Source organism: Bufo bufo, chromosome 2, assembly GCF_905171765.1.
Source record: "Bufo bufo chromosome 2, aBufBuf1.1, whole genome shotgun sequence".
Lineage (NCBI taxonomy): Eukaryota > Metazoa > Chordata > Amphibia > Anura > Bufonidae > Bufo > Bufo bufo.
This window is the reverse complement of record NC_053390.1, coordinates 341,333,226-341,350,015: the sequence shown is the minus strand read 5'-3', so window position 1 is coordinate 341,350,015 and position 16,790 is coordinate 341,333,226. Positions and strand designations below refer to the sequence as shown.

The 16,790-nt window shown below is 42.6% G+C and overlaps 1 protein-coding gene across 1 annotated transcript in view; it reads left to right on the top strand.

The window, feature by feature from the left end:
• The window catches only part of PCSK5 (proprotein convertase subtilisin/kexin type 5), a 468,004-nt gene that overhangs the window by 429,645 nt on the left and 21,569 nt on the right, over nucleotides 1-16,790 (top strand). The window contains exons 29-30 of the mRNA XM_040417061.1: nucleotides 9,136-9,316; nucleotides 14,536-14,753. Of these exons, the coding sequence (XP_040272995.1) occupies nucleotides 9,136-9,316; nucleotides 14,536-14,753 (399 nt within the window). The remainder of the gene's footprint in view (nucleotides 1-9,135; nucleotides 9,317-14,535; nucleotides 14,754-16,790) is intronic.

Genomic DNA, 16,790 nt, shown 5'->3' with positions numbered 1-16,790 from the left:
GGGAGGCTACCAAGAGGCCTACAGCAACATTAAAGGAGCTGCAGGAATATCTGGCAAGTACTGGCTGTGTGGTACATGTGACAACAATCTCCCGTATTCTTCATATGTCTATGGGGTAGAGTGGCAAGACGAAAGGCCTTTCTTACGAAGAAAAACATCCAAGCCAGGCTACATTTTGCAAAAACACATCTGAAGTCTCCCAAAAGCATGTGGGAAAAGGTGTTATGGTCTGATGAAATCAAGGTTGAACTTTTTGGCCATAATTTCAAAAGATATGTTTGGCACAAAAACAACACTGCACATCACCAAAAGAACACCATACCCACAGTGAAGCATGGTGGTAGTGGCAGCATCATGCTATGGGGCTGTTTTTCTTCAGCTGGAACTGGGGCCTTAGTTAAGCTAGAGGGAATTATGAACAGTTCCAAATACCAGTCAATATTGGCACAAAACTTTCAAGCTTCTGCTAGAAAGCTGAACATGAAGAGGAACTTCATCTTTCTGCATGACAACGACCCAAAGCATACATCCAAATCAACAAAGGAATGGCTTCACCAGAAGAAGATTAAAGTTTTTGAATGGTCCAGCCAGAGCCCAGACCTGAATCCGATTGAAAATCTGTGGGGTGATCTGAAGAGAGCTGTGCACAGGAGATGCCCTCGCAATCTGACAGATTTGGAGTGTTTTTGCAAAGAAGAGTTGGCAAATCTTGCCAAGTCAAAATGTACCATGCTGATAGTCTCATACCCAAAAAGACTGAGTGCTGTAATAAAATCAAAATGTGCTTCAACAAAGTATTAATTTAAGGGTGTGCACACTTATGCAACCATATTATTTTATTTTTATATTTTTTCATCCCTCTACCTAAAAGATTTCAGTTTGTTTTTCAATTGAGTTGTACAGTTTATAGGTCACATTAAAGGTGGAAAAAGTTGTGAAATGATTTATCTTTGTCTCATTTTTTTACATCACAGAAACCTGACATTTTAACAGGGGTGTGTAGACTTTTTATATCCACTGTAGCTTTATATATTAGATTTCAGAAAAATTTGTTTGCCAAATGAATGCAAGCATTTTGCGATTCGTTTTGGACTAATCATATAAAAATGGCACCCAGCGCCATTTTACTGTGAATATGGGTGGGGAAAATCACGTGGGAGAAAGAAGATGGAGGCTCACATGACACTAGGAAGAAGTGGGGGAAGGGCTTGCTCAGAGACTGACAGCGTGGATCAGCCAATCAAGGGCAGAATTCAGTAAGGTCCATTGCTGGAATAGTCATAGAACACCATTCTGTCTTCAGCTTGTTACCTGGAAGGATGTCATGTAGTAGTGTCTAGCAAAAAGCTATGACTACTGCTGCTGATACTGCGGGCACAGGTTCAAGCCTGACCTGAGCCAAGCATGGCTGCCACTAGCTGTGTGCAGAGTGTGCAAGTATCTCTCACCTGGCAGTTTTTCTCCACAGTGCCGGAAGACAATAGCATTGCTGTGTGCAAGATCTGTAAGATTAAAATAAACCATGGACATTCAAACACAGACAAAGGCACCAAGGCTCTATCACAGCACATAAAGCAGCCTCACCAGTTACTTTGGGATAATGGAAGAGTCCATCAAGCAACAAGGGCGTCTTCCTTCTCCCAGTCTCTTTTGCAGCAGCCACCTCGCATCCATATGCAGTACAGTGTCCTTGTGTGACGGCTGTGGATGGGGAAAACCATCAGCCGTGCGATGACAGCGGACGGTAGTCACGTCTTGGCCAGAACCACAGAACTAGGGAGCAGGTCACCTCCTATTGCCTCCCTAATCTGACCCTAACTCCTAGCGACATGAGCCGACCTTGAAGGTAGGAGGACTCATGCTCTGGAACCTCGGGTCCCTACTTGCCCTCCGCCGGTCCCTACGCTAGGAGCTGGGTAGACTACCTGTTCCTCCTGGACATGGAGAAACAGGAGTCTAAAGATGGCCAAACTATAAAGACAGGGGAAACGGAAACAGGCATATGGCAATGGCAGGTAAGTGCAACAAGTACTAACACCCACCTGCCACAGACACAGGGCCTGGGACCCAAGTATCAATGCTGCTGTCCACAAACACAAACGACAGAGCACACAACACCACACAGGACACCAGGAAACCATACGCTGCAAAGAATAGACATGACACACAAACACATCCTCATAACATCGTGTATAAACAATACATAACAATTTGTTTATGACCACAAGGGTGGCCCCCACTGGCAGATGGAAATATCAGGAGGGTTTCTCCAGCAAAGCATGGCTGAAGAACCCCCCAGCTTCAGATCTCCAAAGAGGCTTTATAGCCCAAAGTGGCCACACCCACACAGACACACACAGGAGAGGGAATTAACCCTTCCAACACTAACAGGGAGTGAAACCACTTAAAGGGGAAGTGTCCAAAAGCACATCACACTGTAGCTGTTACCGCAGGCAACGACATGGGTGGCGACCATGTCCTGGGAGTCAGCCATAAGGCCGAGACACTGCCACCACATGTACACATACCAAACGTTGCCACGGGCAGCCACAGTGAAGGGAAGTGTCACAGTGCACACCTAACATAAACCTAGTGCACACCAGACATACAAAGTGCATAACATACACACACCTAACAGAGAGGTTGCTAGGTGCAACCGCATGCACATTGCCGCAAGCTGCCTAGCAACAGCTCAGGCTGCTCTACTGCGACAATACCCAACTACTTGTTGCCCGCGGCAACCACAAGTGAGGCTACACACTAGCGGCCTTCACCTGTGGTTGAACAACTAAACCAGACCGCAGGCAACCGCATGCGGTAAAGGAGTCACGGCCATGACCATGGCCGTGACACGTTGTCATCGTTATCATCAGTTACTATTTCTCCTGCTCAGACTCCTCCACTGACTGCTCTATCATCAGCCATTGATAATGGAATGTGTGGCCAGGAAACACTACACACCCACTAATCCACTGGTGTACAAGCTTTACTCACAGCTGACCAAGTTGGTGGTGGTGCAATTGCTGCCATACCACTTAGTGGATTTTGTTGCCTTTATGTAGCTGATAGCCTGCACCCAGCCTCACTGGAAGATACCTAGCCTCCATTATTTAAAAAAAATTAAATAAAAATATATTCCTAGTATAAGAATGAGGCGGCTCTCTATGGCTCAAAAAGATGGAATAAGGTGCTCAATCCAGACAAAGCGTACACAGGTTTGTCGCAATATACCACAATTCATAGGAGTGAATGGTGACACACCTAAATTACATAATTACTATACATAACATGTGTCCTCACAAATACTTTACTATTCATAACCATTGACGTACATAAGTTGCATCTCCAACATCAATATGCATAAGGAAGACTTACGCCTATTTATACTTCATGATAGTTAATTAGATAAAAGTTTTCTAACACATACAGTGGGGGAAATAATTATTTGACCCCTCACTGATTTTGTAAGTTTGTCCAATGACAAAGAAATGAAAAGTCTCAGAACAGTATCATTTCAATGGTAGGTTTATTGTAACAGTGGCAGATAGCACATCAAAAGGAAAATCGAAAAAATAACTTTAAATAAAAGATAGCAACTGATTTGCATTTCATTGAGTGAAATAAGTATTTGAACCCTCTAACAAAAAAAGACTTAATACTTGGTGGAAAAACCCTTGTTTGAAAGCACAGAGGTCAAACGTTTCTTGTAATTGATGACCAAGTTTGCGCACATTTTAGGAGGAATGTTGGTCCACTCCTCTTTGCAGATCATCTCTAAATCCCTAAGGTTTCGAGGCTGTCTCTGTGCAACTCTGAGCTTGAGCTCCCTCCATAGGTTTTCGATTGGATTAAGGTCCGGAGACTGACTAGGCCACTCCATGACCTTAATGTGCTTCTTCTTGAGCCACTCCTTTGTTGCCTTTGCTGTATGTTTTGGGTCATTGTCGTGCTGGAACACCCATCCACGACCCATTTTCAGTTTCCTGGCAGAGGGAAGGAGGTTGTCGCTCAGGATTTCACGATACATGGCTCCGTCCATTTTCCCGTTTATGCGAATAAGTTGTCCTGTGCCCCTTAGCAGAAAAACACCCCCAAAGCAAAATGTTTCCACCCCCATGCTTGACGGTGGGGACGGTGTTTTGGGGGTCATAGGCAGCATTTTTCTTCCTCCAAACACAGCGAGTTGAGTTAATGCCAAAGAGCTCTATTTTGGTCTCATCAGACCACAGCACCTTCTCCCAGTCACTCTCTGAATCATTCAGGTGTTCATTGGCAAACTTCAGACGGGCCTGCACATGTGCCTTCCTGAGCAGGGGGACCTTGCGAGCCCTGCAGGATTTTTAATCCATTGCGGTGTAATGTGTTTCCAATGGTTTTCTTGGTGACTGTGGTCCCTGCTAATTTGAGGTCATTAACTAACTCCTCCCGTGTAGTTCTAGGATGCTTTTTCACCTTTCTCAGAACCATTGACACCCCACGAGGTGAGATCTTGCGTGGAGCCCCAGAGCGAGGTCGATTGATGGTCATTTTGTGCTCCTTCCATTTTCGAACAATCGCACCAACAGTTGTCACCTTCTCTCCCAGCTTCTTGCTAATGGTTTTGTAGCCCATTCCAGCCTTGTGCAGGTCTACAATTTTGTCTCTGACATCCTTGGACAGCTCTTTGGTCTTTCCCATGTTGGAGAGTTTGGAGTCTGCTTGATTGATTGATTCTGTGGACAGGTGTCTTTTATACAGGTGACTAGTTAAGACAGGTGTCCTTAATGAGGGTGACTAATTGAGTAGAAGTGTCTAACCACTCTGTGGGAGCCAGAACTCTTAATGGTTGGTAGGGGTTCAAATACTTATTTCACTCAATGAAATGCAAATCAGTTGCTATCTTTTATTTAAAGTTATTTTTTTCGATTTTCCTTTTGATGTGCTATCTGCCACTGTTACAATAAACCTACCATTGAAATGATACTGTTCTGAGACTTTTCATTTCTTTGTCATTGGACAAACTTACAAAATCAGTGAGGGGTCAAATAATTATTTCCCCCACTGTATGAGAATGAATATCTAATGTATCTTTAACCTTTGATCCATCATCCTCTAATTCCATTATCCTTGAAAGTATATGTAATATTTGGTTGGGCACACCTAATACCTGGACTCAAATATGGATACGTTGTAGTGGTACACAATACAATAATTTTATTGATTATTAACAGGATAAAAGTAAAAAAGAAAATACTGGTAAAAAATAGGTACAAAATTGGAAATATCAAATAATAAAATATATACACTCCGACACTGTATATTAAAAACTCCGACAATGTGTATCCCGCAGGTTGTATGTTGTTGGGCTGATCGATGTTCAGACTCAGTCAAGCTTTTGAAAGACTGAGTCTGAACATTGACCAGCCCAACAACATACAACTTGCGGGATCCACTCTAGCATCTAGTGGTTAGCAGTAATCACTACAACAGTGCTCACTGAAACAGGAAGCGGTAGGTAAGGGCTCTTTCACACTTGCGTTGTCCGGATCCGTCGTGTACTCCACTTGCCGGAATTACACTCCGGATCCGGAAAAACGCAAGTGTACTGAAAGCATTTGAAGACGGAACCGTCTTCAAATGCTTTCAGTGTTACTATGGCATCCAGGACGCTATTAAAGTCCTGGTTGCCATAGTAGGAGCGGGGAGCTGGGGAGCGGTATACTTACAGTCCGTGCGGCTCCCGGGGCGCTCCAGAATGACGTCAGAGCGCCCCATGCGCATGGATGACGTGATTCATGCGACACGTCATCCATGAGCGTGGGGCGCCCTGACGTCACTCTGGAGCGCCCCGGGAGCCGCACGGACGGTAAGTATGCTGCTCCCCCGCTCCCCCGCTACACTTTACCATGGCTGCCAGGACTTTAGCGTCCCGGCAGCCATGGTAACCATTCAGAAAAAGCTAAATGTCGGGTCCGGCAATGCGCCGAAACGACGTTTAGCTTACGGCCGGATCCGAATCAATGCCTTTCAATGGGCATTAATTCCGGATCCGGCCTTGCGGCAAGTGTTCCGGATTTTTGGCCGGAGCAAAAAGCGCAGCATGCTGCGGTATTTTCTCCGGCCAAAAAACGTTCCGTTCCGGAACTGAAGACATCCTGATGCATCCTGAACGGATTTCACTCCATTCAGAATGCATGGGGATAATCCTGATCAGGATTCTTCCGGCATAGAGCCCCGACGACGGAACTCTATGCCGGAAGAAAAGAACGCAGGTGTGAAAGAGCCCTAAGAGCTCATTTGGAGCGCAAACACACGTGGGACGGCACGGCAGCTGTGAGACCCCGCTTCGGATCTGCAAACAGTGAGTAACTCATTTATAACTGTGCCACTGTTAAAGTTTGGAACCATATTCGCTACAGTATATATGGAAAATATATTGTTTTCCTGGAGACCAAGAACACTATATCTTAAAGCTATATCAGCGCAACTATTGTTACAACTAATAACTTTATCGGCAGCATATGTAGCTTCACTATTACTGACTGCAAGTATGCAACTACGTACCCATGATATCAACTACAGACAAGTAATTACTCTCTGTGCCGTCACTAACTGTATGTAACAGTTTTTTTTTTATCCAAACCTCTACTACAGTTTTGAGGATTATACATTTGATGTAATACATTTGATACATCGTACTGATTGGTTTTACCATAAGATTTTCCCATTCTATCTTTAATACACATTGTCAGAGTTTTTAATATACAGTGTCGGAGTGTATATATTTTATTATTTATTATTTCTAGTTTTGTACCTATTTTTTACCAGTATTTTCTTTTTTACTTTTATCCTGTTAATAATCAATAAAATTATTGTATTGTGTACCACTACAACGTATCCATATTTGAGTCCAGGTATTAGGTGTGCCCAACCAAATATTACATATACTATATACATTTTAAAAGAGTGAGTCTATTTTAGTTGGAGTACCCTTCCTCCATATTATCTAAGGGGTGAGCCATTCCAATTAAACCACATATCCTTGAAAGTGTTTGTTTGCCATAAAAACTAAAGAAGCTGACAAGTGTCCAATAATCAAGTATCTAAAAGAAGCTATGGAGGACATAAATATAAATCCATGATCTCATAACTAGCTCGTCCTAATCAGAAAACGTATTTTAATCAATGACATGGAGCTCTATTTTCTTAGCAACAGTATGTCAGTATTCAATTTAACTCTTTAACTAAGCTTTAAGGTAGAAATATAAGATGTCTGACTAAGACAACATGGCAGACACACAGATAATATCTTACAGCCTCCATAATTCTTAAAGTGTACTTTAATTAAACTTTTGAGTGATGAGTCTGCCATAATCTCTAGAACAAGGGGAGAGAGTCATGCTCTTAGTGCACTCTCTCTCTCCTCCCTGCATGAGACAGGAGCAAGTGAGGCCCATGGACTTTCTTTTGAGTATGTTTTGCTTCCTATCCTTCATTAAGCACACGCTTCTCTCCCCTTGTTGTAGAGATTGGTGGGGGTCTCAGCGCTCAGACCCCCCACTGATCTAAACTTTTGAGATGTCCCTATAACATCAAAAGTTTAATCAAAGTACAGTGCCACTTTAAATGGAACAAACAAGACTCTTCCTAGAGCTGGCTGCCCCACCTAACCTAGGTAATTAGGGGAAAAGGGGCCTTGGTAAGATAGTGAACCAAGAACCCAATGGTCACTGTGGTTCAACTCCAAAGATCTTCTATGCAGATGGGAGAAACTTCCAGAAGGTCAATCATCACTCCAGCACTTTAGCAATCTAGGCTTTACAGAGTGGCCAGAAAGAAGACTTTCATTTACAAAAAAGACCTAAAGACTGTGAGAAACAACATTATCTGGTCTGATGGAACCAAGATTGAACATTTTAGTCTCACTTTTAAGCGTCATGTTTGGAGGAGCAAGCACAACCCAGTACAATCCCTACAGTGAAGCATGGTAATGGCAGCATCATGCTGTCAGGGTGTGTTTCAGTGGCTGGGAAAGGGAGATTGGTCAGAGTTGAGGCAAAGCGGAATGGAGCAAAGTACAGAGATATCCTTAATGAAATCCTGAGCCAGTCTGCTCTAGACCTCAGACTAGGACAAAGGTTTACTTTCCAACAAGACAATGCCCCTAAACACAGAGCCAAGGATACACAAGAGTGGATTAGGGACAACTATGTAAATGTCCTTGATTGGCCCAGTCAGAGCCCTCACTTGAAATCAAACATCTCTGGGGACACTTGAAAATGGCTGTCCACTGATGGTCCCTATCCAATCTGACAAAGCTTAAGAGAATTAGGAGAGTAGAATGGCAGAAAATCCCGAACGATGCTTTCAAATAAGTACTGAGTAAAGGATCTGACTACTTAAAGGGGTTATCCATTGAATAATGTGAAAAATGAAAATCAGTCATCATATAGTACATGACAATCTCTTTCTAACAAAGGTAGAACCAGCCCTGTACCCCACATGGATCCAGAGAGCTCCCCATTCATTGCTCTGCTAGATTTATATCAAGCTGACAGCTCAAGGGGAGTGTCTTTTCTGCTATGTGGGTGTGTCCATGCTCTGCCTATCACAACTCAGGAGGCAGTTGGAGGATGAAACTGAGCATGTGCGGCCTTCACAGTGAGCAGGTCAGAGAAATTAGAAAAACAAACAAACAGCAGGTGGCGCTATTGAGATACATTTTATTGAATAACTCAGTGGCTATGCTAAATTTCTAATTATATGCAATTAAAAAAGAATTCACATCCAGGTGCTGGTTTGAAAACTGTAGAATATTTTTCATGGGACCACCCCTTTAAGTCAATGCAATTTTTTTGTTTTTCCTTTTCAATAAATTAGCAAAGATTTCGAACATTCTGTTTTCACTTTCTTATTATGAGGTATTGAATGCAGAATGATCAGAAAAATGTTGAACTTTTTTTAACAAAATGTGAAAAATTGAAAGGGTCTGAAGACTTTCCGAATGCAATCTGTATATACAGTATATATATATATATATATATATATATATATATATATATATATATATTGGTTAGGTTGATTAGAAGCTGTTTTGTGCTAAAATATTCCCTCTCTAGAATTTCGTTTTTGTTTCTCTTGTGGCTTTTCTCATAGGGACATATCTGCATGAGGAAGATTGTATTTCTTCATGTCCTAAAGGAACGTTCAGCAATACAAAGGACAAGCGGTGTGAGAAGTGCACAGAAGATTGTGAAATTTGCGATGAATACAATCAATGTCTTAAGTGCACGTATCGCTACCTACATGATGGGAGATGCTATAAGAAGTGCCCAGAGTAAGATCATCACATACTTTTACTGTAATAAGTTTTCCAGACCTTCAGATTAATAAAAGAATAACTTGAATATCATGAACCCTGCCAGTCCACTGTCCCGTCAAACTAAGTAGATGAGCTAACTCCCCACACTGCAGGTCTGAGGACCAGCACCCATCTTCCTCTCTTCAGCACTATCAAAGGGACGCAGGCTTTTCCTTCTAGATATATAACTACCATATTCTGAAAACATATGCAGGTGTATTTCACACATCAGGATAGTCTATCCACTGATGTTCATTGAAAAATACTGTCATACTTAAAGAGGGCCTGCAACATCTCCTGACATGTCTTCTTTAGTAACTACTTGCATCCACCTTGTATGTGCCATTACTTTATTATTCCTGCTAGAAGGTCCAGATGGGTGTTATCAGATGGGGGGGGGGGGGGGTGTCATTGTACAGTCTGACACTATCCAATCAGTGCTACCAGTGTCAAACTGTATACATGATTAAAAGAATCAGTGCAGGAGATAAAAAGCAACATCACTGGAGGAGACATACAATGAACGGAGTCCCTATCCTTGAACAAAATTGTTCAGAAGAACTGTTATGCATACATAGAATCATACATAGTGGGGAAAAGGGACATTTACCCATACAGAGTCTCCTCCAGGATGGCGCCAACCCCAACGCGCGTTTCGGCGTACCTTCGTCTGGGGGTAGCGTCATCACTGGAGGACATGGTTTAAATACAAGTATCAGCCAATCAACATACCGGTAATCATCATTTCATGCATCACCGGACTGCGCCGGATTTTATCAGATGGACTTCCTGGATGCCGGCATCTAAAGGAACACGTGACCACCCGGAAACATGTGATCCGCTTCTGGTCACGTGATCCGAATGACGTCACTTGAGTGCGCACAATCTAGTCGCAGCTCAGTAGCGTCATCCAACCTTACTATATGATTCGGATCCATCATATTAGTATATCCGTGTATTTGACAGGCCGAAAGGACGTACACACGCAATCAAGATATATCGGACAAACACATACATAAATCATTTGATGTGGACATACAAGAATGGAAAAGAAGTTAATATAAAGAAATTAATATACGAGATTACTCACTACATACACATGTCATATACCAAATTATTCCACAGCAGTGCCAATAGACCGATGGATAAGGCATCCTATCTCTCATTATTATAATAGCAGATATACATCTATCATATAAAGCTCATACCTATCCATTACATCTATAAATAATCTAATATTAGAAGTAATAGTAAAAAAGTGCAAAGTGCATAAACCATTGAAGAATATATACCAATCCATAAAAAAAAAAAATATATATATGTTATATGTGTGACCCTCAGTATTAGTGCCACTGATGAATCATATATCAGGTGAAAAATATAACCCATGTTATGTAAAAACAGATCAACACTTATGTATGTACGTGTCCTTCACTTTTTGACCAGTGAGTGTTAAAAAAGTGCAAAGTGCATAATAATAAATGTATCAACTCAGATACGTATACAAATTCATGTAGTGTCCTATGAACCACTAATACCATGGGAAAGGGTGGGAAATGGACAAAGAGGGGGGGAGGGGGGGGGAAAGAGGGAAGGGGAAAAAATGTGTGGAACAAAAAAAGGAAATGAAAGAACTGAGGCAAGATCCTTCAACCATGTACTTGTTGGTTATACCCTACCAACCCCATGTGCTATATGTAATGTAATAAATATATCAATTGTAGTATTCCATCATTCGTTTCGATATCGGTCACCACATCACATTCCCCGAAGTGTCTCAAAGGAGGCAGAGCGGGAGATGCAAGGCGGGGGCACGAATCAAAACCAATACTGTACTAAATCAATCCACTAAATGATTGCATGGTCTGTCCATATATTGGTCACCGCATCACATTCCCCAGCACCCATACCATATGTGAACTGGGGAATGCAAGGCGGGGACACAAAGTCCACTCCGTGATGACCCTAGGAGATCAGGGGAAAAAAGTGATTAAAACAAGATTAAAATCCATAAATTGAACCCCTTTTGGGTGTGGAGACCCATGTGAACCATAATGCCTATAGAAAAGTGGAGAAGCCAGTAGATTCATTCAGACCGCCCGGGTGCAGTGTATTCAATTTCCAAATCCACTTGCACTCGAGCTGTCCCAATCTTTTAGTAATATTACCTCCTCTGATGTTTTTCATGACACAGTCAATCGCCCGTGCCTTCAAATGCACGGGATTACAGTCGTGATATGTCTTAAAATGTCTTGCAACTGGTTTTAGATTATCTAAAACCAGTTGCAAGACATTTTAAGACATATCACGACTGTAATCCCGTGCATTTGAAGGCACGGGCGATTGACTGTGTCATGAAAAACATCAGAGGAGGTAATATTACTAAAAGATTGGGACAGCTCGAGTGCAAGTGGATTTGGAAATTGAATACACTGCACCCGGGCGGTCTGAATGAATCTACTGGCTTCTCCACTTTTCTATAGGCATTATGGTTCACATGGGTCTCCACACCCAAAAGGGGTTCAATTTATGGATTTTAATCTTGTTTTAATCACTTTTTTTCCCCTGATCTCCTAGGGTCATCACGGAGTGGACTTTGTGTCCCCGCCTTGCATTCCCCAGTTCACATATGGTATGGGTGCTGGGGAATGTGATGCGGTGACCAATATATGGACAGACCATGCAATCATTTAGTGGATTGATTTAGTACAGTATTGGTTTTGATTCGTGCCCCCGCCTTGCATCTCCCGCTCTGCCTCCTTTGAGACACTTCGGGGAATGTGATGTGGTGACCGATATCGAAACGAATGATGGAATACTACAATTGATATATTTATTACATTACATATAGCACATGGGGTTGGTAGGGTATAACCAACAAGTACATGGTTGAAGGATCTTGCCTCAGTTCTTTCATTTCCTTTTTTTGTTCCACACATTTTTTCCCCTTCCCTCTTTCCCCCCCCCTCCCCCCCTCTTTGTCCATTTCCCCACCCTTTCCCATGGTATTAGTGGTTCATAGGACACTACATGAATTTGTATACGTATCTGAGTTGATACATTTATTATTATGCACTTTGCACTTTTTTAACACTCACTGGTCAAAAAGTGAAGGACACGTACATACATAAGTGTTGATCTGTTTTTACATAACATGGGTTATATTTTTCACCTGATATATGATTCATCAGTGGCACTAATACTGAGGGTCACACATATAACATATATATATATATTTTTTTTATGGATTGGTATATATTCTTCAATGGTTTATGCACTTTGCACTTTTTTACTATTACTTCTAATATTAGATTATTTATAGATGTAATAGATAGGTATGAGCTTTATATGATAGATGTATATCTGCTATTATAATAATGAGAGATAGGATGCCTTATCCATCGGACTATTGTGTGGAATAATTTGGTATATGACATGTGTATGTAGTGAGTAATCTCGTATATTAATTTCTTTATATTAACTTCTTTTCCATTCTTGTATGTCCACATCAAATGATTTATGTATGTGTTTGTCCGATATATCTTGATTGTGTGTGTACGTCCTTTCGGCCTGTCAAATACACGGATATACTAATATGATGGATCTGAATCATATAGTAAGGTTGGATGACGCTACTGAGCTGCGACTAGATTGTGCGCGCTCAAGTGACGTCATTCGGATCACGTGACCAGAAGCGGATCACATGTTTCCGGGTGGTCACGTGTTCCTTTAGATGCCGGCATCCAGGAAGTCCATCTGATAAAATCCGGCGCAGTCCGGTGATGCATGAAATGATGATTACCGGTATGTTGATTGGCTGATACTTGTATTTAAACCATGTCCTCCAGTGATGACGCTACCCCCAGACGAAGGTACGCCGAAACGCGCGTTGGGGTTGGCGCCATCCTGGAGGAGACTCTGTATGGGTAAATGTCCCTTTTCCCCACTATGTATGATTCTATGTATGCATAACAGTTCTTCTGAACAATTTTGTTCAAGGATAGGGACTCCGTTCATTGTATGTCTCCTCCAGTGATGTTGCTTTTTATCTCCTGCACTGATTCTTTTAATCATGTATGTTGTTTAATGTGATTTTGTAATAAAGAACTATTTAGTACCAGCGGTCTGGCATTTTCTATGTAGGTTATTTATATGTATTTATTGCCATAGGCTAGGGCATCACTTGAATGTGGATTCAATTAACGGTTGAGGTATCTATTTCGGGCAGTGTCAAACTGTGCAGGGACAACCCCCGTCCCCAACTAGGAAAACCCATCTGGACCTTTATTGCAAAGTGCTTGTAATTCATTCAGAACTTCTAGCAGGAATAATAAATGAATCATACAACAGTCATAAGAATAGATGCTGCGGTTATTACATGGGGAATTCAAGTCGTTACTAAAACAGACATGTCAGGAGAGGATATGGGTCTTCTTTAAAGGGGCTGTCCCACAATGGCTATTTATCATCCATTCACAGTTCATATGTCTGGTTGTTGGGACCCCCACCAAGCACTAGAATGGGGTGGTGGTGGTTGTGCAATATCAATGGCCTGCACAGCCTTTTTGTCCTATTCTTGTCTGTTTTGGACAAGGATAGGCATTGTTACAATGGATCCGCACAAAAACCGGATGCAACACAGATGTCACACACAGCCGTGTGAATGCACCCTAAGTAGGATTTTTTTGTGAATTAACTTAAAGGAATTGTCTCACTTCTGCAAGTGGCATTTGTCCTGTAGAGAAAGTTAATGCAAGCCACTTACTGATTATCCACATTGCCTCCTTTGCTGTCTGGAAGCATTTTTCCATCACATTATACACTGCTTGTTTTCATGGTTACGACCACCCTGCAATCCATCAGCTGTGGCCGTGCTTGCACCCTACTAGAAAAAGCACCAGCCTCTCTGGTTTCTGGGACCATTGAAGAGCACATAGGATAATGCTTTTTCCTGGGATGTACAAGCACGACCACCACTGATGGATCGCAGGGCGGTCGTAACTATGGAAACGATGAGTGTATAATGTGATGGGAAAAATTAATCCAGCCAGCAAAGGAAGCAATATGGACAATCACAATACATTAGTAAGTGGCCTGTATTAAATTCCTCTACATAATAAAAGTGAAGTGAGAGAACCCCTTTAAATATTATTATATAATGTAAATCTCATGTTTCCACTAATTCCTTGTTGCAGAGGTTTCTTTGGCCAAGGACAGGGATGTACAGAATGCTATGAGGACTGCAGAACATGTGAAAAAGCTGTAAATTATTGTTTATCATGCCATGCTCCTGACGTACTACATGAAGCAACGTGTACAAGTACCTGCCCAGCCAAGTTCACTGACATTAAAGGCATCTGCATACACTGTCCTCCTGACTGCCTGTCATGTGTGGATGAAAAAACCTGCACAGGTACTGCCACTGAATTGTTTCCTCTGTTCTATAAAGACCATGTTGATGGAGACAAATGAACCTCACCCCATGGAGAACTTGGTTAGAGGGATATTTTTATCTTGGACATTTTTTACATACTGTATCTTCATTATACAGTCACATTGACGGCTTAGTCTTGTCTTGAATCATCTGTCTAGTGATGCAGTTAAAAGTCCCCAAAGATGGCTTACTGTTAAAAAACTTTTATTAAAGGGCTGTCTAGTTTTAAAACCCATTTTCATACACCCTATTAGGGAATTAATAGATAATTTGTTATGGGGGCGGTCTGTGCCCACCACTGCTTCTCTCCTACTGGTGGGCACAGCCGATGCCTGGCTTACGTGCTCCATAGCTTCAGGCGTCTGGCGGTCTGGTCCCTCTGGCATTTCTCTCTTTCTGCCTGGCAGTTCTGGCTGCCGGAGTACCGCTGTCCTCCAATACAGGCTAAGGCCTGCTTTTTGCTGCCAATGCCTGTCACAACCCATAGAGTGCGCGCACGCACACGCTCACTCTGGCTACAATCTTCCCCAGCCACTGGCTGGCTACCCTTATAGGAAGGTGCCTGAGCAATAGGTTCTAGTACACTAGTTTCCTCCAAAGGAAAGCTGGTTTGCCTGTTCTGTGTACCTATTTCTGCCTGACTTCTGGTTTTGACCCTTTGCTGTTTGACCATGCCTGTTATTCATTCTGACCCTGAGCTGCCCACCCTGACTGTTTATTGAATTGCACGTACTCTGCCCAGGGGCGTAGCTAAAAGCTCATGGGCCCTGGTGCAAGAGTTCAGCTTGGGCCCCCCTTCCCTCAGTGCTTGTTGGAAAGGGGCAGGGAAGCATGTAGCCTTCCTGCTGCCTGAGGCAAACATTGAAAGGGCACCCCCTCATGCCAAATTCTTAACCTAACCCCTTCCCTCCAGCCAGAGGTGTAAATTGACCCGCATGCACTTTCTATAATGCCAGTGTCTTATGTGGCACAAGAGTCTTTGGGCCCCTCAGGCTCCTGGGCCCGGTAGCGACTGCTACCTCTGCACCCCCTATAGCTACGCCCCTGACTCTGCCTGCCCTGACCTAGGCCTGTTCCTGACTACGATTTTGCCTGATCCCTTTGTGCTCTTGACCAGTGTCTCTTGACCCCTTTGAGTCAGAAGTCACTTGAACAGAGAATACCCCATGAGGTAGTGGTCTGGTTATTCCACTTCATTGGAGTCCAGATTCTTGTACAGGGGTTAAAGAATGAATACCTTGGGGGCCACTTATAAAACACCTTTAAGAGTGTTACACATCTGCTTTGTTATAGTCCTTCTGCTTGCCTCATTTGCAATGCTTAATTTCTCCAGTGGTGGTGCTGCAAGAAAATTGTATGCCCCAAGGGAGTCTGTCAGCATGAGGGCTCATGCACACAAATGTATTTTTGTTCCACATCCAATGCGCATTTTGTGTGGGTCGGATGCAGACCCATTCACTTCAATGGGGCTGCAAAAGATACAGACAGCACCCTATGTGCTGTCTGCATCCACATGTCCGTTTCATGCCCCCCCAGCCCAAAAAATAAAAATATATATATAAAAAAATAGGACATGTCCATAAAATGGACAAGGATAGGACTGTACTATAGAGGCCAGGATGTTCATTCCACAAAATGAAGAACGCACGCGGCTGGTATACGTGTTTTACGGATCCACGATTTGCTGACTGCAACACAGGCTACGGTCGTGTGCATGAGCCCTGATTTTGAATATTAAACCAAGCATACTGCCTAGTAGGTCCAGCTGAAAGTAATAAAATGGTACCTTTATTGCTGAAATCTGTTGTTGCATGCCTCTAAAAAACTGTTTGTATTCAATATGTAAATGAGCTGTTAAGTGCACTAAGGGAGTGTCCTAGCCCCTCAGCTGTATCATCCCTCGTTCCATTGAATCATACACAGGACAAACTGTCTGAATTCTCCTCAGGCCTGGCCTTAGGAGGATGTAATATTTAGTAAAGCGGGGTTCTTCTGTTCCCCACACACTCATAAAAG